This window comes from Carlito syrichta, unplaced genomic scaffold (genome assembly GCF_000164805.1).
Source record: "Carlito syrichta isolate Samal-C Ts95f unplaced genomic scaffold, Tarsius_syrichta-2.0.1 Scaffold311873, whole genome shotgun sequence".
Classification (NCBI taxonomy): domain Eukaryota; kingdom Metazoa; phylum Chordata; class Mammalia; order Primates; family Tarsiidae; genus Carlito; species Carlito syrichta.
The window spans coordinates 240138-261052 of record NW_007255969.1 but is presented as its reverse complement, the minus strand read 5'-3'; the positions used below and the strand labels follow the sequence as shown (position 1 = coordinate 261052).

The following is a 20915-nucleotide window of genomic DNA, read 5'->3' as shown; positions in this document are numbered from 1 at the left end:
AGCTGGAACTACAGGTGCACGCTACCACGCCCAGCTAATTTTTGATTTTATTGTAGAGATGAGGTCTCACCAAGTTGCCCAGGCAGGTCTCGAACCCGTGGGCTCAGGCAATCCACTCACCTCAACCTCCCAAAGTGCTGGGATTACAGGCAGAGCCACCAAGCCCGGCTCAATTCTGTGTCTTAAAAAAGCAAACAACAAACAAAAACCCTTAATGGTAAAGCACAAGCCTTAATGACAAAGTTATAAAACCATAAAGATAAAAGAAATAGACATCTAAGCTATCTGACCAAAGGAAGTACTCAGGATTTCTTTTTTAAATAAGAAATGAGAAAACAAACTTATTGACTAGAACAGAATAATATAGTTCATTGAACATAAGCATTAATGAGGAAAATAGGGGCGTTTGCACAACACCAGATTTTTAATTTCCCTCCTCTGTATTCATTTGATGTTGATCAAAATATACCATTGACTATTTGGTTTGGAAAGAATATGCATGATGCTTTTGCACTATATTCCCTTATGTTTGGGAATAAGTCAAACAACAGAAAACTACGGTAGTTTAGGTTGTGGCCGAATTAAATCGTTAGGTCATGGCTTTCTGTTAGGAAAGGATTGTAGTCTTCGGGAACATCGTTAACAGGGATGAGTAGCAAGTTTCATTTTCTGCAGACACTGCTTGGAGCACCCTGGCAAGCAGAGCTCTGACTAGCTCTGACTCTCTTTTTCAGTTGTGTGACCTTGTCTATATGAATGGGTTCTCTGATGTATGGTGGAGGCGCTTAAGACCTAATGTATCCCCTAACCATCCTGCCATCCACCTTCGAATAAACGTCACCCTTTTGGTGTCTTGTCTGCCTTCCTCGGGTTTCACTCTGGAGCGTGTCAGAGTCTCCTCCCTGCTGCTTTATAGCAGGTGGACCAAGTCTGAGCCAGAGAACTGTGAGGCAGCAGCCACAGCCTGTGGCTATACAGATGTTTCTAGGTGAAATAATCCTGACTTGTTTTCTTATTGAAAGCAGAGGATAAAACGTATTCATTGGTTTTTGCCTTGCAAGTCACTTTTTTTTATGCTGTTGGCGACAGACTGGGTAACTCAGCCCATGGGTTCTTTCCAGACCCGTTGGGATCTGAGGAAGTGAGTTTGTTGGTTGGAATGTTATGTTGAGGCAGAGATTACCTTTATATTCTGCAGTGGGACAGATTTCCAGGACTTGAAGATATTTTGCGTCTGGAAAGGAAACAGGGAAAAAGCTGGTGATCCTTCTTTTTCTGGTGATGTGGACTGAAGCCCACAGCATTTGCCTCTTCCCGTTTTTCATCATCAGGACTCAGGGTGATCAGAGGAGAACAGTGAAAATGCTCAGCTCAAACTTGCCAAGCAAGACATTTAACTCTAACAATCTATTTTTTTTCTTTTAAAACTAGATGAATTTATGATCCCCCTGGACCCCCGATGGAATATGCAGGCTCTGGACATCCTTAGAAACTCAATGGACTTTGACCCTCAAACGGACCAGCCCGAGCAGCTCTTTACCCTCTTAGAGTCAGTTGCAAACAAGTAGGTGAACCTGCTGCTCTGGTCTCAGTGTGCCTTACTGTCTTCACAGGCTATGCCTTTCCTAAGACTCTGACATATGAAAGTTGTGTGTGTTTAGTTTTGTGAACCAGAGAAGGGATGAAGTGTTAGATATAATTGTCTTTATCATAGGGTAGTCATGTTTCTACTGTTTTCTGTTGGGTTTCCAGTAGCTCTTCTCCTTTCACCTGCTCATTCTGACTTGTCTTTCCTTTGTCATCTTTCTGTCCACATCGCTTCCCATCCTCAAATGTTGTAAACATACATGGCAACTGCATGTTAATTCACACACTCACACATAAATTAACATAAATCTCATATAAGCCTGTCTTCTGTCATTCTTTAATGTCTTGTAGAATATTTAAATTGGGCATCAGTATTGCTAAGTTTCAGATATAATTTTATGAGGCATGGTGGCTCATGCCTGTAAATCTCAGTTCCTTCCAAGTTTGGAGTGGGATCCTGTCCTTATAGAAAGTTGAAAAATTCAGCCAATGTGCTGGTGCACACCTGTATTCCTAGCGCCTCGGGAGGCTGAGGGAGGAGGATCACTTGAACCCAGGGGTTTTAGGTTGTAGTGAGCTGTGATCACACCACTGTACTACAGCCTGGTACACAGAGCCAGACCCTGTCCCCGCAAAAAGTAGTAATAGTTTTATAGTTGAAGTATAACATGTTACAGAAAAGTGCATGAAAAAGTAGCCTTTGATTTTTGATAAATGTTTACAAAGTGAGTCTATAAATGTGGTATGGACTTCAGAGGTTGCCTTGTGAATACTGCTTGTCTGCCTCCATAAATTCTGACACCACAGATAATTCTGTATTGGCTATTGATAATGGTTTATGGTGCAGTGTGTCAGGTCGTGGCACAGCAGCAGAGCAAAACCCCACTCTCTCCATCCTTGTGTCCTCTTCTCCCCCTTAGCCAGCAGCACTTTCACCTCCACCTCTCTAGTCCAGAATTTGCAGAGGCAGCAGAGGGATGGCAGGATGAAGGATATACAGTATGGAGAGGATATGATTGAAAAGCATTATTAACTGATGACTGTTGGTTATGTTTTTGAATCTCATTCCAGGACAATCATATATCTTGACCGGGAAAAAAGGACTTTTACTGAAGCGAATTTGGTTTCTGTTGGTGGCAAAAAGCTAAGAAACAGTGTTTTGAGAATGTCCTTTGAATTCCATAAAGGTAAGAACATTTGCCTTTTGTATTCTTCAGCGAAGCATCTAATTCCATAATGTCGCTGAGGTTGAGAGACATATTCAGCAACTGCTCGTCCTTTTTTATCAGTTGGCCTGATTTTATGTTTGTCCTCTTACTCAATAGTAATGACTAACAGTTACTAAACACTTACTCTGGATGGGGTGCTTAACGAAATACTTTTTACATGTCCCTTATCTCACTCGTTGTTGTTGTTTTTTGGGTCAGAGTCTCACTCCCTCGCCCAGGCTGGAGTGCACTGGCTCGCTCACAGCCACCCTAGTGTCGACCCACTGGGCTCAGGCAATCCTTACACCTCAGTCTTCCAAGTAGCCAGAACTACAGGCGCAAACCACCACACCCGGCAAATTTTTGATGTATTGTAGAGACAAGGTCTCACCAAGTTGCCCAGGCTGATCTCAAACCCCTGGGCTCAGGCAGTCCTCTCGCCTTGGCCTCCCAAAGCTCTGGGAATACAGGCTTGAGCCACCAGGCCTGGCATATCTCATTTGTTTTTTTATACCAGACCTATGATGCATGTACTGGTGTTATGAGTGGGGAAAGGAAGGCACAGAGATGTTCAAGGTAACATCTCTAGCAAGTATCAGGGCCACTTGAAAACTAGATTTTTTGGCTCAATATTTACATATTCGTAAGCATTTGTTATAGGAGGGAGCATTTCTTCCATTTTTATTTTTTTATTGGAAAAGATTTCTATGATTGAAACAAAGTTAAATTATGAAAGTATAAAAACTGAAAAAGTCATCCTTGCAGCATCTATTGTTAGTAGTTTCATTTACATCTTCTCATATTTATTTGTGTTAACTATCCATTCAGACAGATATACACTTAGATTTTGTCTTGTACTTAAATAAATACTTGTGTAAAATGTGAATTTTTACTCTAAAATTTGTTTTTCTTTTTTTTTAATTTTAAAATTTTTCCCGGAAGTTTCACATTTTTTGGATATAGTTTGCATTCTTTCATTGTGACATTGATTCCATCAATAACTATACATGCCTCATTTGCCAAGTTTGCTAATATAGGTTGAGCATTCCTAATCTGAAAATTCAAACTCTGAAGTGTTATTGCATGCTGACAAGCTGCCACAAGTGGAAAATTTTATACTTGGCCTCATGTGATGGGTTGTGGTCATAATGCAGTCAAAATTTTGTTTCGTGGAAATGATTATTTAAGATAGTCTGTAAAATTAACTTTAGGCTATGTGTAAAAAGGTATATCACAAATGAGTCTCATATTTAGACTTAGGTTTCTTCCCCAGGATATCTCATTATGTATATGCAGAGATTCCAAAATCTGGGAAAACCTGAAATCTGAAAGACTTCTGATCCCAAGCATGTCAGATAAAAACACTCAGCCTGTAGCAGGCATAGAATTTGCTTTTGCTTCTGACCGTCCATAAATGACCTCTGTACTGGGGATAATGTTAAGTTCCATATTACAGGTTATTTTGAAAATGTTGAAAGATTATTTGAAATCTGATGAAATGTTCTCATTTTATATATGTCAACTCTAAGATCCTGAGAGCTATCACACCCTGCCTCATGAGATTGTGGTCAATCTTGCTGCCTTTTTTGAACTCTGCGATGCACTAATCCTGGTCTGGGTCCAGTCCTCCCAGGGGATAGCATCTGATGCCAGTGTCAAGGAGGTAAGGAACTGTACCTGCTTTTATTTTAAACAACAGGATTTGTCTTGCGTGGTATAAAGATTGTTAGGAATAATACTAACTTCAGCACCATTGTATGTTCAGTACTTGAGAAATTTAACTATTTTAACATTTTAAAATAATATATACACATATTTAAAGTCTTTATGGGGGCGTAATTGACATTATAAACTGCAAATATTTGAAGTGTCTAATATAATACATTTTGACATGTGTGTACCTTTGAAATCATAATCAAGATTTTTGTGATCTATAAATGGAATTATGTAGTAAGTAGAGTCTTTTTTGCCTTTGCTCTTTCAGCACAGTAATCTTGAGATGTGTTCGTGGAGCTTTGTGCATCAGTAGTGCATTCCTTTTTATTGTTGAGTAGTATTCCATTGTATGGTCGACTTCACTTTGTTTATCTGTTCACCCATTGTTGGGTTTTAACAGTTATATTTTATTCACTGAAGTCCTATTAGACATTATTGTCATATGATGGTTAAATGGAGTTTTGAATCCAGGTTATTTTAATAAGTCTACTGAAATAGTGCAGCTGTTCTTAGACTTTTTGGTCTTGGGACCTCTTTGTAATCTTAACAGTTATCATAGATGCCAAAAAGCTTTTGTTTATGTGGCTATGTCTGTCAGTACTTACCTTAGTAGGAACTAAATCTTAGAAACATTTTTTAAAAACTCATGCTTTTGCTTTAAAATGCAGTAGCAAACCTATTTTATATTACTATGAATAACATTCTTAATTAAAAATAGCTATTTTCTAAAATAAAAATTAGTGAGAAGAGCAAACCTGTTTTACATTCCTGTAAGTGTCTTTATGTCTGGCTTCAGAGAAGAAGGCTGGATTTTTGCAGTTTGTTTGGGCTGAGGTTTGTGAGGAAAAACTGCCCTCCCATAATTAGGAGATTGAGGAAGGGAGGAATATTTTAGTAGGCATTTTATATTATTGTGAATATTCTTCCTTGATGACACACCATAAATTCAGCAGTCGTTTTGCAAAAATTATTTGTAGTAGGAAATCTGAAAAAAATAACCACTAAACTTGCCATGTTAAAATCCATTGATGTAGTTTGCACTTTGGATGGACACTTATGCTCGTGTGAGTTTTTAGCTCATATATCGTTAATTTGAAAGATAGTGTTCATTGAGTTGGTACATTTCATCCTTCAATATAAATATATACGAGGTATACTTGTGAAAATCACACAGATCTCATCAGAAAAGCCTTTACTGGGAAGTTGTCAGACTCGCGATTTTCCAAAATTCTGCATTTTGCTTGAAAGCCCGGATTTTATCATTGGCAGCCAGTAGTTGTTTTTCTGGAAGCGACAGGTTCACTTCATTAACTCCCAGTATAATGTTTGCCGAATGCCCAGTCGTAGTTCATCTGCCGGTCTTGCTCTGTGTAAATGCGCTCATGCGAAATAGGTAAATAGCATGCTGTGTCACGAAAAGAGCTTTGATGGACTTCATGGAACCTTTGAAATGAACTACTGATCTAGAGACAGTTTTTCTGGAAAAAGTACATTCTTCAAAGAGCAGTGTTGGAGACGCAGTTGTCTGATTTGCATTAAAAGCTACATTGATGAAAACAGTATGACAGTGTCTAAGGATAGACATCGACCAGTGAGGCCAAAAAGAGAATTCGCACATTGATCCCCCACATATAAAGTCAGGTTTTTTTTTGTTTTTGGGTTTTTTTCCCCCAAATAAGCAAAAGTCATTTAATGGAGAAAAGTAGTCTTTTCAATAAATGGTGACGAAACAATCAGATGTCCATATAGAGTAAAAATGAGTCTTTTTCCCTACCTCATATTATATGTAAGTTACCTCAAAAGAGTGGGACCCAAAAATAAAAAAACTGTCTTGCTTTGTAAGACAGTTGGCAGTTTTTATAAAATGACACCTACATATTACTGTATGGCCCAGTACTTCTGTTTTCTCTGGTAACTGTACTTCAAGAACAAAAAGGAAAGATCTTTGTCTTCTCTGTCATCAATTTCGTGGAAATAGTCCAGTCTAGTCTTAGATCTTTGATGTATGTGTGTTGAGTATTGATTAACACCTACAGTCTGTGTTGTGTCTTTTACTGGGAGATGTTTGTGAGCGGTCTTGGTTTACTTTGTTTTTCTTTTTTGTTTCTTGTTTGTGTGTGTGTGTGTGTGTGTGTGTTCCCTTGTGCCGCCTTGTCTAAGATACTTTGTTTTTAGATCTTTGGTTCTCTGCAATGGTGTGTGTGTGTGTGTGTGTGTGTGTGTGTGTGTGTTTTCTTGTGGCACCTTATCTAAGATACTTTGCTTTTAGATCTTAGGTTCTCTCCGGTGGCGAGACCGGTTTTGGACTGTGGCTGACATCGTAAAAGTGGACGCCCCCGGTCTGGCCCTGCTGGCCCTCCACTGGCACTGGGTTTTAAAACATTTGGTCCACCGGATCCCCCGACTCCTGATGAATCATGAAGACAAGTAAGATTTACATTTAGAGTAATAATGTCAATGATTATAGATAGATGATACTGAGGATAAGAAAGTTTAGAGTGGAAACTGTTCTTTCTTTATCTTGGTTTTTTCCTTGGCATGTTAGTGAATGTATGTGAAGTATTCTTTTACTATCCAGAATTTTCCCCTTTCCTTATTTCTCTTCTTCCTTTGTTCTCCTTTAAAGATACTACAAAGAGGTTCAGACTCTCTCAGAACATATTCAGAATTGTCTAGGGAGTCCAGATGGTGGCTTCACTGGTATAAAGAAGTTGCAGAAGTTCCTGGGGCGACCATTTCCTTTTAAGGTACTCCCGACAGCATGTAGTAGATAGAGATTTGACTCCTTCTGAAGTTCTCCTGGAACTTGGGAACTGATAATGAATTTGCAGACCCAGCTCGTTTGCAAAGCTTTCTCTCAAATACAGTTGTCCCTTGGTGTCCATGGGGAGTTGCTTCTAAAATCTAAGATTACCAAAATCTAAGATTCCTTGAGACCCTTATATAAAATGCCATCATGTTTGCATATAACCTATGCACATCCCCCCCATACTTTAAATCACCTGCAGGTCACTTATAGTGCCTAATACAGTACAAATTCTATGTAAGTTTGGTAGTTATCCTATATTGTTGAGGTAATGATGATAAGTCTTTACATGTTCCGTATATATACAGCCATCCATTTTTTACTCCTGAATGTTTTCAGCCTGGGGTTGGTTGAATCCATCTATGTGGAACCCACAGAAAGGGAAGGCCAACTGTATTCCATGAATACTGTTAACTAATTTGTTAAGTGATGTCATTTTGCTTATTTCCAAGACTCTTAAGGCTGGGTAGAGCTTTAACTTTACTACTGTAAAATCTCCCGAGAATAACAGTAAACAAACCCCTTGTCTTCTAGAAGCATTAAGAAACATCTTAAATTTAGTCTAAGACACGTAGTGGCAGCAAAGAAGACCCACATTTGTACTCTGTAGTTCATTCTCCTGTTTTATTGTTTCAGGACAAGCTGGCAGTGGAGTGTTTTTCACAACTGAAGGTCCTTCACAAAGTCCTTGCCATCAGGGAGCAGATGCCTGCCCTTGGGGAGAATGGATGGCAGGAAGACATCAGTCGTCTCCAAGTGGTTGCTTTTGAGTGGACATTAAAGAAAAGACTCCTACAGGCCTGGGGATTGCTCCTCCGAGCTAATATTCTAGAAGATGTCAACCTAAGTAATGCATTATAGCATTTGGCTAGCTGACACATAACTTCTTCCCTGCAGCCAGTACGGTTTCCCTTAGATTTTTTTTGGTGCGGGGATATAAATTCCATTAAGTGTCATATACAGGACTACACTTGACATCCATTTTGAATACCATCATTAGAGTTGTCAGGTATTGATATTCTTTAAAAGGCGAGACTCTCAAAGCTCAGGTTGGGCATCTCAGTTCTGGTTAACTCGGGTTCAGTTTGCAGCTGCGTTGCTATGTGGGGAATCCAGAGTCTGCACTCTTGATCACTGTGCTCAATGCAGTATGTGTCTTTGCCCAGATGAACTGAAGAATCTTGTGCATGCTCAGTGTTCAGAAGTAAAAGCCAAAGGACTTCCACTTGGTTTTCCGGAGAAGAAGCATGGGGAAGCTTCCTCTTTGTTCCAGCCAGACATTACCTCCATAATCCAACTCTCCAGGAGTGTTCAGTTGTGGCCTGCAATGGAGTACTTGGCTCTGCTTTGGCGATACAAAGTGATGGCTGATTTTACAGCACAGGCTTGTCTGAGAAGGTAGCCCATTCTTTCATTGATTTTCCTTGAGAGAATCTTTTTTCTTGATAAATTATTCTGTGTATCCTATATGTGAAAACAAAACCCAGGCTTGTCTTCAGCGGGGGATGGTTGCTGAAGCAGAAGGAGGTCATTTGAAACTCTGGAAAGCCAAAACTTACTGAGGATTCTTGGCCAGTTTGACTCCACCTTAAAAGTCACTAGGTGTTTTAGCAGTGGAATTGCTCATTGTAAAATAAACACACAGGACAACCGCCTTCTTTCTGGTCCCCTCCCATTGTGGGAACTTTTCTGTCCTCTCAATAAATCCTGCCTTCTCAAAAACAAAACACAAAACAAAACAAAAAAATACACTTTCTGTTCTGCATTGCGCCTTGCCTTTGTAGCAGTTCATTGATACACCGTACCGTACTCCCTCCCTCTTTGTTTTGGAATAGGTCTAGCAAAAATCAACAATCCCAGATAGATGAGGAGATACGTCATCACATTGCATTTTGTCTCAAGCACACACCAGTTGCTCCTCAAGAGCTTCGGGGCTTGTGGTCCTTGCTGCACCTTCAGAAGGTAAAAACCAGAATCAAAAAGAGAAGCCCTCCTTACACCATGAGCTGATTAGATTATCTGTGACAGCTTGGCTGCAGAGCATTCTATTTTTAAATAGAGGTCAGGTCTCACTATGTTGCCCAGGCTTGTCTTGAACTCCTGGGCTCAGGCGATCCTCCTACCTCGGCCTACTAAGGCGTTGGGATTATAGACGTGAGCCGCTGTGCCTGGCAAGACATTTCCTTTTTCCTTGGCTTTCCTTCCCCCTCCCCCACTCCCCTGTGCATCCCTCCTTCCCCTTCATCTCTGTTGCCCAGGCTGGAGTGCAGTGGCATACCACAGCCACTGCAGCCTCAACCTGCTGGACTCAGGCGATCCTTCCGCCTCAACCTTCTGGTGGCTGGGATTACAGGCATGCACCACCACACCCAGCTAATTTTTTGATTTATTGTATAGATGCGATCTTGCCAAGTTGCCCAGGCTGGTCTCAAAACCCCAGGCTCAGGCAATCTGCTTGCCTCCGTCTCCCAAAGTACTGGAATTACAGGCGTGAGCCACTGGGCCCAGCCAAGAACATTTTTTTAATTCCCAAAATTCCATGTTGCAAACCCCATTTTTGTTTGAGTTACCTTTAAAAGGAGAGAATTTTGAATGTTCTTTTGCAGTAACTATGAGGGTACATTATGACTCTTATCACAGGAATGTTCACTTGGTTTCTGGTTAGGGGAGATGGAATCATTTGCTTTTTAAAATTTCTCGTTGCTCAGTAATGTATTTCAAGAGTATTTTTACTCTTCCCCTTGAATAGTGAATATGAATGCTGATAAAGTCTAGTTAATAGAATCTCAGTAGTACCACCTTAGCAATTTTAATAATGTCTTATCTCTTGTACTGATGTTATAATTGTGTGAATTGTATTACTTACACTTTCTAATGCAGCCTCATAAAAGTAGATCTCATAGTTTTAAAAAATTGTCAAGATGTTCTGTGCCTTGACGAAGATGATTGGGGTGGCAGAGAATCTGGAAAATTAGGATTAAGATCTTTAAACCCATGTTAGCTTAGATGAGACTTGGAAGAAAGAGACCTGCTAACTTAATTTATGGAGTCTTTCTCAAGTATTCTCTTATTTAATTATTATTTTATCTCTAGGTGTCTACTGATGAAATGCTGTCTCTGTGGTCCGAGTTACTTAATTCCATGTTTATGTCTTTCTGGAGCAGTACTGTGACCACAAATCCAGAGTACTGGCTCATGTGGAGCCCTCTGCCTGGCATACAGCAGAGGGAGGTGCCCAAGTCCCTTTTGGACTCCACATTGAAGGTTTGTTGGCCTAAAATCATAAAAAATGTTGATAGTGGGAATATAGTTTCTCGGTGGAGCTAGCTGTAAACAGTTATTCCTAGCATGGAGTAGTGACTAAACAGGTGATTGGAATACTTTATTTTCTATAGGATCTTAGTAAGTGCGTTGTTAATAAAAGTGTCCCATCTTAAATGATTTGTGAAATTCTGTGATAAGGAAAAAAAAGTTTTATGTGTGGATATATAATATAGAATTCATTACAAATAATCACTTTTTTGCTCTGCATCCTTCTGTTTACATAATTTTTATATTAAATACTTATGCAAACAAAAATGAGCACACATATATGTCATGGAAATGTATACATACCATGCCAAGTTATTTTTTAAGTCATTCTATTTTACTGCTATGCCAAGCTTTCTTCTAATCACTTTTTATTATAAAGTGTTGAGGTTTCTTGCCTTTTACCCTGTTTCTCTGCAAGCTGCATTGACTGTCCTTGTGTAAATATTTATCTGTCTGATTATTTCTATGAGTAAGGTATTAGAAGTAAATCCTTGATCAGAGTTAAAACAAATTATCGCTATTACCAGACTGGGAGGGTGGTTATTGCTTTTTACTTTTTAACCACGTGAGGCACTCATGAAGAGGGAGGTCCAGAAGCCCTGGATGACCATAGAAAGGTTTATTAGGACCAGAGCATTGTAACCTGTCATTGTGGGAGGATCTGGTTTCCCAAATGCTTACCGCACTGGGGATTGCCAGCACCCTTAATTGTCGCCAGTTGTACAGTTTTAAAAACCTCATTTTAATTTGTACCTCTCTGATTATTTTTAAGCTCTTTTTATATATTAAGATGATATATCTTTTAAGATTATTATTATGTTCTCTTTGTATATTATGGATGTTAAATTCTTTCCCAACATATAATTGGAAGTGTATTTCTAGTTATCTGTTGTCTTTCAAGTTTGATTATTTTCTTATGTCATAGAGATTTGTAATTTTTTTTCTCAAATACAGAATTCCATTTTACTTTCTGGCTTTAGTAGCATGTTTTTAAAAGTCTTTCTTGACTATCCAAAGTGTTAAACTATTTTCCCATATTTCTTCCTAAGTTTTTATCGATGCAAATGTTTCCTATAGATCGAAAAGAAGTGCATAGCACCGTTTTTACTAATTCATTCTTTCCACTCTCATCTGAAATGATACTTTTATTGTATGCATTATTTTCACAAATGTTGATGGATTTATTTGGACTTGATTCTGTTCTGTTGCTCTATCAAAATCGATTTATTTATTGCAGAACATCTCTCAAAGCTTGTGGCCCCCTTAAGAGTTGTGTGGAGCATACAGAGTTGCCAGTCATATGTGTTTGGCCACTTAACCCCTTGCTGTGGGCAGCTATTGCTCTGTCCCAGATTAATGATCAAGGAGCACAGGCCAGCCAGTTTTGTCCCTGGCTCTTACGTTTGTCTTCTCATGCCTTTCCTTGCTTGTGCATGGGCTGTCGTCCTCCTGCAGTGTGCCCTTGTCCCCTGCAAGAGTGGTCTCCTTACATCCTAGGTTTGAGGGTTTTCTCGTGCGTTCCTGGAGCACCCACTGCTCCTCATTTCCTAGAGAATGAAGTCCACCTTCCTTTAAGTCATACCAATACCCAGCCCATTCTGCCTTTCTGGTTTCATGGCTGGCTGATGCTTGCTACCCGTTCCAAGCAACCAGAGTCTTCCTTTTCTTATTCTGTCTTCTCTCTAAGGGGCCCTAATGCTGCTTGTTGAAATTGTTTCAGCTAGTTTTTAGAAGTCACTTGACTCTTCTCTTGTCCTTCAGGGCCCTGGCAGTCTCAGTAGACCCATGTTCTCTATGTGCTGCTTTGAAGTCTTGACCAGCAGCTGCAGGGCAAGTCCCTGGGATGTGAGTGGCCTCCCGCTCCTGTCTTCCTCCCATGTCACCCTGGGAGAGTGGGCTGAGAGAGCCCTGCAGCTTCAGGACATCACCTCGGTGCTGTGGACCAACATGGCTGTCCCTTCTGTAGCAGAGTTCAGGTATTTTCTCCCCCGGGAGTGGACCGTGGAGCTCCTGTCTTGTCTGCAGAGTGTACAGCAGGGATCCAGTCAGAACTTGCTTTTGTAGTGGCCAGTTCTGGTGGGAGAAGGCAGAGGTGTTTTCTGTCTGGACCAGCGTGTTTCCAGGCCACCACGAAGCTGGTCGGTTCCTCTGACAGTGTAGAGCATATCGTGATCGAGAGGCTGATGCTTAGTAAACCTTAGGAGATGATGTGAGAACAGAAGTTCACTTCATGTGTTGACAGTGATTCTGCGGTGGCCATTTCTTGACAGTGATAGTGTATTGGAAGGAATGTTGTTTGATACAGAGTGAGCCCTTGAGTGCTTCCTTGTCGTCCCCACAGACGCACAGACGCCCGGCTCCAGGGGCTGGTGCTGTGCCGGCACCTGGCAGGCCTAGCAGAGCTGCTCCCCGAGCCCCGACGACAGGAGTACATGCAGAACTGTGAGCAGCTGCTGCTTGGGAACAGCCAGGCCTTCCAGCACGTGGGCCAGACTCTTGGAGACATGCTCAGCCAGGAAGTGCTGCCCAAGGAACTGCTCTGCCTCTTGCTTACCTCCCTGCGCCTCTTTTTTGGGGAAGTAGAAACTAAGAGGAACCTGCCTGAGCTGGCCCGGCAGGGGAGCCTCTGGGTGAGCCTGGGCTTGCTCCAGATTCAGACGTGGCTTCCCCAGACGCGCTTTGACCCTGCAGTGAAGAGGGAATATAAGCTCAAGTACGCCAAGGAAGAGGTACCGGAGGCGAGAGTTTGGAGCATGGCTCTTTCCCTGGCTTGCTGAATGTGCTTTGTGTGTTATTCCTTTTACTCCCTTTTGGATGCTCAATCTTCAAAAGGATGGTACTGCATAGGCTGCCTTGTGACTTCCCAGGAGTCTGTTTAGAGAGTCCTCTGACTAGGCCCAGGCTCTGGTAGGGGTCCTCCCTAAGGTGCTGTGTATCTGCCAGTAAGGGCAGTGGGCATTGACAGAAATAGTGGTTTCCCTCACCATCCAGACCATCTGTACGGAACTAAGCTTTAGATGTTTGGGTTTGAATAACTTCTTTAGGTAGATATCGTTTCCCTGTTCACTAGGAATTTTGAACTTCTGGTGTTTGTTATCTAAGACTCAGGAAACAAGTGTATTTAGATAATATATGGTATCCCTTGCTATTTGAACTTCTAATTATTTTCAAGAATCAAATACCTTTATAGCAATACACTGATACTATATTTTGAAGAAGGAAAATTAATCCTAGTTGGGGGTGAAGGCTAAGCTGCTGTAGCAAAGAGACTTAAAAGTTTGTGGTGTGCCTGGCATGATGGCTCAAGCCTGTAATCCCAGCACTTTGGGAGGCCAAGGCGAGTGGATTGCCTGAGTCCAGAGGTTCAAGACCATCCTGGGCAACTTGGTGAGACCTCATCGCTATAATAAATAATAAAACGCTCTACTTGGAAGGCTGAGGCAGAAGGATCGCCTGAGCCCAGTAGGTCAAGGCTGTGGTGGCGATGAGTGTGCTGCTGCATTCTAGCCTGGGTGGCAGAGTGAGACTCCCACTCTTAAGGAAAAAAAAATGTTAGTGGTATAAATAGCATCATTCTTTGTCACCTACCTAAACGGCTCGGATGTGAGTTAATAGGCAGAGGCCCGGTTCCTTCCCTGTTATTGCTCTGCCCACCCCCAGGTGTTGTCCTCATGTGCATCACTGTAGGTGGAACACAGGCCAGGTTCTGTCTTTTCTATCAGTTACACCAACTGCAGTGCGAATGGAAGACACGAAATCTGTCATCCCAGCTACAGACTGGAAGAGACCTGGAAGATGAAGTCAATGTCAGTTATTCTCATCCTCACATCAGGTAATGCAGCAGAGTGATGATTTATGTTGGCTGTTATTGATGCTTTTTGAAGAAGACATTATGAAGTTGACCTTTGCGGTATAATTACAGTGTTACTTAGAGGTGATAATATACACCTGAACTATATTAGCCGTGTGGTCCCAGAGCCTTGGTTTCAATCAGGAAAAATACATGCTCTGAAGGGAGGGGGAGAATATTCAAGGTGTGTAGTCACATGGGGCTAAGATGGTTGAAGCCAAAACTTCATCTCAACTTAGAAGAAGTAGAGTAAGATGCTGTGCACTGTATTTCTCTGCTATTCTAGGCTGTAGATCTGTTACCTTAATAAATACAGTATAGGTTGGGAATGCCTTATCTGAAATGCTTGGGACCAGAAGTATTTTGAGTTTCAGATTTTGGAATCTTTGCATTATGCTAGTTGAGCAGCCCAAATCTGAAAATCTGACATCCAAAATGCTACGATGAGCCTTTCCTTTGAGTATCATGTTGGCACTCAGAAACTTTAGATTTGGGATTTGGGATGCTCAACCTGAGTAGTATAATAGATTCTGAGTTCTGGTCCAATTCCTGACCTTTGACTTTAGGTGTTGGGTAGATCACTTAGTGCCTTTAAACCTCAGTGTCCACGTCAGTGTGAGAAGGATAATTGTAGGTGCTTCCGTGAGTCGTGGTGAGTCTCCAATGAGCTATGTGTCTAAAGCACCAATATGAGTGACACATAGTAAGTGCGCTCTGTAAATGTACATTTTCATCATCGTCAACATTATCATCATATTTTCTCAGCAGCTGGTATTTATTCCGTTTTTCCTAGTTGAGGAATCCACTGCTCTTCTTCTGACAGAATTTGCATGTTGTGCTAATTTGCCTTCAGGTTGCTTCGCCAAAGCATCAGTCATCTGGAGGGTGTAACCTGCAGCCTGTTGAAGAAGCAGGCCTTCAGACCCCCGCTGCCTGCCTACGAGACCCTGCTGCAGGAGATCCACCACTACGTCACCAGCATCGCCAAGGCTCCTGCTGTTCAGGATCTGCTTGAACGGCTCTTGCAGGCCCTCCCCATGGATGGGCCGCGGTCTGCCCAAGTCGCCCAGAGCCTTCTAAAGGAGGAGGCTTCTTGGCAGCAGTCGCACCACCAGTTCAGGAAGCGGCTGGCCGAGGAGTACGCGCTGTACCCAGACACAGTGACCCCGCTGCAGGCGTCCATCTTGCAATTGCAGCATGGCATGAGGCTGGTGGCCGCTGAGGTCCATGTCTCCCTCCACAGCACTGTGGTCTGTGCAGATAGGCTGGGCGCTCTGGCCGTGGCCTTGCTGGCGTTCCCGTCGGTGGGCCCCAGCTTCCCCACCTACTATGCTCATGCAGATGCTCTGTGCTCAGCGAAGTCAGAGGAGGCTCTGCGAGGCCTGGGGAAGCTGGCCCTCAAGCGGCCAGGAGGAAAGGGGCCGGAAGACAAGAGCCCGCAAGCCTGCCCCGCCCGGGAACAGCTGCTACTGAACGCCCTCCTCTACCTGCGCTCCCACGTGATGTGCAAGGGAGAGCTGGACCAGAGGGCCCTGCAGCTCTTCAGACATGTGTGTCAGGTGAGCCTTCACTGGGAGGCGCTGCCTGCAGGGCATTTGCCTGCCCAGGAGATGTGAGTCGGTGTGGCTGGGGCGTGGGCTGTCTATTGTCCGTTCCCTTCCTTTCTTCGTTTAGCTACTAGGTTTTGGGACCTTTGCCCCGTTTTTAAGAGATGAAACACATGAGTGACAAGCAGATATTTTTTCCTAGTTTGTCAGCTATCTTTTGACTTTGTTTATGATGATTTTGCCATGTAATTGTGTCAGCCTATGTTTATATCATTCCTCATTAACAAAAACAGTTTGTTCTCATTCTAGACAAGGAAGAGAATAGATGTCAACAAGAATTTCTAATGATCTTACGATTCAAGCTGTGTAAACTCTGTTACTTGATTGTGCATCCCATTTTAGACTGGTTCTGTATATGTACACATTTATCTGTAGATGTGTATCTATGACACTCTGAATTCTTAAATTTGTCTCAGTGGTTTACCAATTATTTTTAGTAGTAGCACCTTGTGAGAAATACAGATCTTAGCATAGTGACCAAGTGTTTAACAGAAAAAAGAGCTGTTCTTGTCAAAGTTAGTTCTAATCTCCTGCGTGGCCCTTGAGACTGTCCTGAAATTGCTAGAGCTCTATAGAATGTACAACAACAAACGACTCATAAAATTCCTTCTATTTTATAACTTGTTTTTAAAACTTAACATATAGTTACTATTTTCCCATAATTATGTATTTTTCGTCTGCATCATATTCATACTTAGTGAATATCAAGTTTTCTATTGCATGATTGCATGTTTTTGCCATTGGTAATTTGGATAGTAAGTAACTTAGTAACTAATTTCCTATTATTGAACATTTATTTGTAATTAATGTATTATTTTGAAAGTACAGAGAAAAAAACAGTGCCATAGTAAGTAGTTTTATGGCTATGTCTTTGGCTATAAATTATAGAGATCAGAATTGCTGGGACAAAGATGAAACACACTTCTTAGGCTTTTAATCAAATAACCTTCCTGGATGGGGGGGTGCTTATTTCCTCAACTCTTAGCAATGCAGGATGATTTATCATTTTTGCCAAGTAAGGACCTAAATCTTGGAGGCAGTCAGAAATTCAAGACGTGTTTGGTAAGACACAGTCCAGTTTTACCTAACTGGTGCCCTTTGCCCTCCCAGCTCCAGTCTAAGTTTTCCTTTCCTGAAGCCCTGGGCCAGCTCCATTAGGTGCCAGCCAAGGGCATTCTGAATCCCAGCCCCTCATAGCTGACCCTGAGTATATTAGCTCCTGACAGGAAGTACCCATTAGCTGTGCTGTAGCAGACTTCGCTGCACCTTCGGAATTGTAATAACACAGCAACGAGGAACTTAGGAAACCATGGTTTTGTTAACCTTTTGCTCTCTATTCTGGAATCTAGTTTCTGTGGAAGTTGGCCTTCATTTTCGTGAGAAGCCGAGAGGCAGCAAATCTAGGCTTGCTCACAGCGAGTGCCTCAGCAAATGCAGAGCACTTCCTTTTCTTTGTGTGACTTTTTAGGAAGTCATCAATGAGTGGGATGAGCAGGAACGCCTGGCCCAAGAAAAGGCCGAGCAGGAAAGCAGCCTGTACAGGCACAGGAGCAGGAACTCCAGGGTGGCTCTGAGTGAGGAAGAGGAGGAGGAACAGGAATTCAGAAGACAGTTCCCCCTGCATGAAAAGGTAGGGCAGTGGTGGCGGGTTGGTTTTTGGGTGAATTCCCTTGGTGCCAGGCACTTTGCCTCCGAGTGACTTTGGCATCTGTTTAATATCTAATTGCAGACGTAAGCCACTTTCCCAACCATTCACACTCCTTTCCCCCTCATCCTTTTAGTCTGAGTAGTAGTGCCAGATTCTGAGTTTTAAATATTGACTGCCTCTGCTGCTGTTTTCAGGACTTCGCAGATATGCTGGGACAACCAACACTAGAGGAGAACAAAGGAACTTCAGATGGGCGAGAGGAGGAAACAGCCTCAGGTCCAGCTCTCCTCTCCCAGAGTTCCATGCAGGCGGTGATGCTGTTACACCAGCAGCTGTGCCTCAGCTTTGCTCGATCCCTCTGGTACCAGCAGACTTCGCCACCGCACGAGGCAGAGCATTACCTCAGCCTGCTTCTGTCTTGCTACCAGACTGGAGCATCTCTTGTGACATACTTCTACCCCCTGATGGGTATGGTCGTGTACTGTTGCTATGTCCCTTGGGAAATTGAAACAAGTAAATGAAATCACTTCTGGAACAATTAAAATCACAAATTCTGTTTTCGTTAACTCCTTATTGATAAAGCTTTGTTAGCCTAAAGAACTTAAGCTAATTAATTCAAATTAAGCTAAATTAATTCAAAATAATGTATTTAGAGTTCTGCAATAAGATGGATTTTCATTGTTTGGATCTCTTTATGAGAGGGGATTAAGAAAATAAGGATTTGGGTTTGATGTAAATGTCATTGTCCATCCTCCCCCCCCCCCAGCATTATTTCTAAGTTGTCTCTAATAGTGCTTTTCAAAGGAAATAATGTATCCTTGGGAGCAACCTGGGAAGTCAGAAGTATATCTCCCTGAATGTGGTTTGGCAGCAGTTGGTTTGATGCAGTTACCTATATGACCTTGTGAATTATTTCATACAAGTAGAAAAGAGGCTTTACATTTCCTTTCTTCTTACCAAGTACAGCTAAAAAAAAACCTGGGAATTTGGATGCCTCAAATTCAACTCTGCACCCTCTTGTTTACAACTAGACAGTATCTGACTTCCTCTGTGTATTCCAGAAACTTGAGAGCTTTTGGTAGTGACTGCAGTATTAGGATCATGAATTTGTAGGCCAGTGTTGCTTTGGGCAAAATGGCATTGAAATAGCTGTTTTGTTTGTCCCAATAAGTTCATTGTTTCAGACGTCTTTAACATGTTGACAGATGAGCTTACTGAGTGCACTTATTTCACCGTGATGTTTGTTGCTCGCTTCACAGGAGTTGAGCTGAATGACCGACTCTTGGGCAGCCAGCTTTTGGCCTGCGCCCTCTCCCATAACACTCTCTTTGGGGAGGCGACTGAGGACCTGATGCTGAAGCCTGATGGGCCCTATGATTTCTACCAGCACCCCAATGTTCAAGAAGCACGCCAGTGTCAACCTGTGCTGCAGGGTTTCTCAGAGGCTGTCAGTCAGTTGCTGCAGGACTGGCCAGAACATCCAGCGCTTGAGCAGGTAGGGCAGCTGGTGAGGAAGGAATGGATACTCAAGGACCGAATCTGCACTGAGGACGAGACCTTGTGTATCTCGGGGCACTCGCTCCTACGTTGGTACATACAAACAAAGGTTTAAAGAACCACAGTTCAGTGGGACACTCCTCACTAACTGCGGAGTGAACATACCTGTTCTGTGTTGCTGTTGGATAAATGATATTTTAGGATTCTACCAAGTTCATTTGTTAGGGGTTACTGACCACATATTAAAATACTACCATGTTGCTCTGTTGGTTCAAACTCATACTACCAAGGGCTTCATGGTTTTCTTAAATGTATTAGACTAGGCCTTGCTTTTTAAGATGGGCAGTTTTAATTGCTCTGTGGCTTTCAGCCAGTTTTATAACTTACTGCAGAAAGTACTAAGAGTAATTATCTTATTAGGCTTGATCTTATTTCCAGAGTAATGTAGCAGACAAAGTGCTTATCTCAGCCAGAATCCACAGCCCTGGAAGTTTGTACCCATGGTTTTTAGAGGTGCTTTTGAAGTGGGAGACGGGGTGACATTTTGGTCTTGCCTCTTTTCACTACCCTGTGACTTTAGGTCACTGATGTTTGTGCTACGCTGTCCACATCTTTTTTTCTTCAGCTGCTGGTTGTCATGGGCAGAATTCGTGGTTTCCCACTTTCCAGTCCCATCTCAAAGTTCCTGAATGGCCTAGAGATCCTGCTGGCAAAGGCACAGGTAATATAATTCCTTTTCCTTGTTTTGGTTTGTAGTCAGTTGACAAAAGATGTAGCTTGTTTGGGTTTGTTAGTCAATTTACAAAAGATGTAGCTTGTGGCACCTATGTTGTTGGAGGAACAGAAGGTTATAGTTTGGACTGGAGAAAGGGAAGCATCTTTGGTTTTCCTGGCATGGGGGGAGATCGCTGCAAGGGAGGTGGTTGCACCATGGTAAAGTGAGCTGTCTTGCCTGTTTTCGAGAGTGGGATGCAGTGTTTGCTGGTAACGAGAGCCCACTCTTCCAGAACTTCCAGGTGGGCTTCAGTCCACACATTCTCCCCCTCAATCCCCTCACTGCCCCCAGTGTAGCTGGTGCTTCTCCCTTTAACAAGGTAGCCGGTGCCACGTGTCTTCGATCAAGGTCAGATGGCTGACGGCAGGAATTCAGGCTCTAGTCTCCAAGCCCTGTGCTTTTTGCCTGCCTCCCAGCTTGGCTTTGCTGGAGCTCTGTCACATGACCAGAAAGAACTTGACGCTAAATGCGCTATTTATAAATTAATGATGCTGTTGGTAAAGGTTGTTTGAAGGCCTGGTAGTCTTCACTCAGGAAAAGTCCAAGATGTTCTTGAAGGAGGAATGTTTAAGGGATTTAATGATGGGCACGATAAATTTTGTTTCTTTAGGATTGGGAGGAAAATGCAAGCCGAGCTCTCTCTCTGCGAAAACATCTTGATTTGGTCAGCGAGATGATCATTCGGTGGCGTAAACTGGAGCTGAAGTAAGTGACTCTCCTGAACTTATGTCATCAGGACTTTTGGTTTTTTGGTAGTTTGAGCTTCTTCAGGGTTTATGTAGTATGGTAGTTACAGATGTGCTTTTCACTCATTAGTCACAGAGCTTAAAGCAGGGCATTAAAATGACCTTAATTCATACAGGCCAGACAACAGCGTGAATTTTTTTTTTTTTTTTTTTTTTTTGGGGT

General features: G+C 42.3%; 1 protein-coding gene across 1 annotated transcript in view; it reads left to right on the top strand.

The window, feature by feature from the left end:
• MDN1 (midasin AAA ATPase 1) overlaps window positions 1-20915 on the top strand; it is a 156691-nt gene that overhangs the window by 94623 nt on the left and 41153 nt on the right. Inside the window, exons 51-68 of the mRNA XM_008069236.2 lie at window positions 1432-1564; window positions 2659-2774; window positions 4325-4458; window positions 6781-6938; window positions 7138-7258; window positions 7954-8164; window positions 8484-8715; window positions 9153-9279; window positions 10411-10581; window positions 12391-12605; window positions 12971-13358; window positions 14352-14461; window positions 15333-16038; window positions 17555-17716; window positions 17929-18202; window positions 18994-19229; window positions 19857-19952; window positions 20617-20711. Coding sequence (XP_008067427.1) covers window positions 1432-1564; window positions 2659-2774; window positions 4325-4458; window positions 6781-6938; window positions 7138-7258; window positions 7954-8164; window positions 8484-8715; window positions 9153-9279; window positions 10411-10581; window positions 12391-12605; window positions 12971-13358; window positions 14352-14461; window positions 15333-16038; window positions 17555-17716; window positions 17929-18202; window positions 18994-19229; window positions 19857-19952; window positions 20617-20711 — 3685 coding nt within the window. The remainder of the gene's footprint in view (window positions 1-1431; window positions 1565-2658; window positions 2775-4324; window positions 4459-6780; window positions 6939-7137; window positions 7259-7953; window positions 8165-8483; window positions 8716-9152; window positions 9280-10410; window positions 10582-12390; window positions 12606-12970; window positions 13359-14351; window positions 14462-15332; window positions 16039-17554; window positions 17717-17928; window positions 18203-18993; window positions 19230-19856; window positions 19953-20616; window positions 20712-20915) is intronic.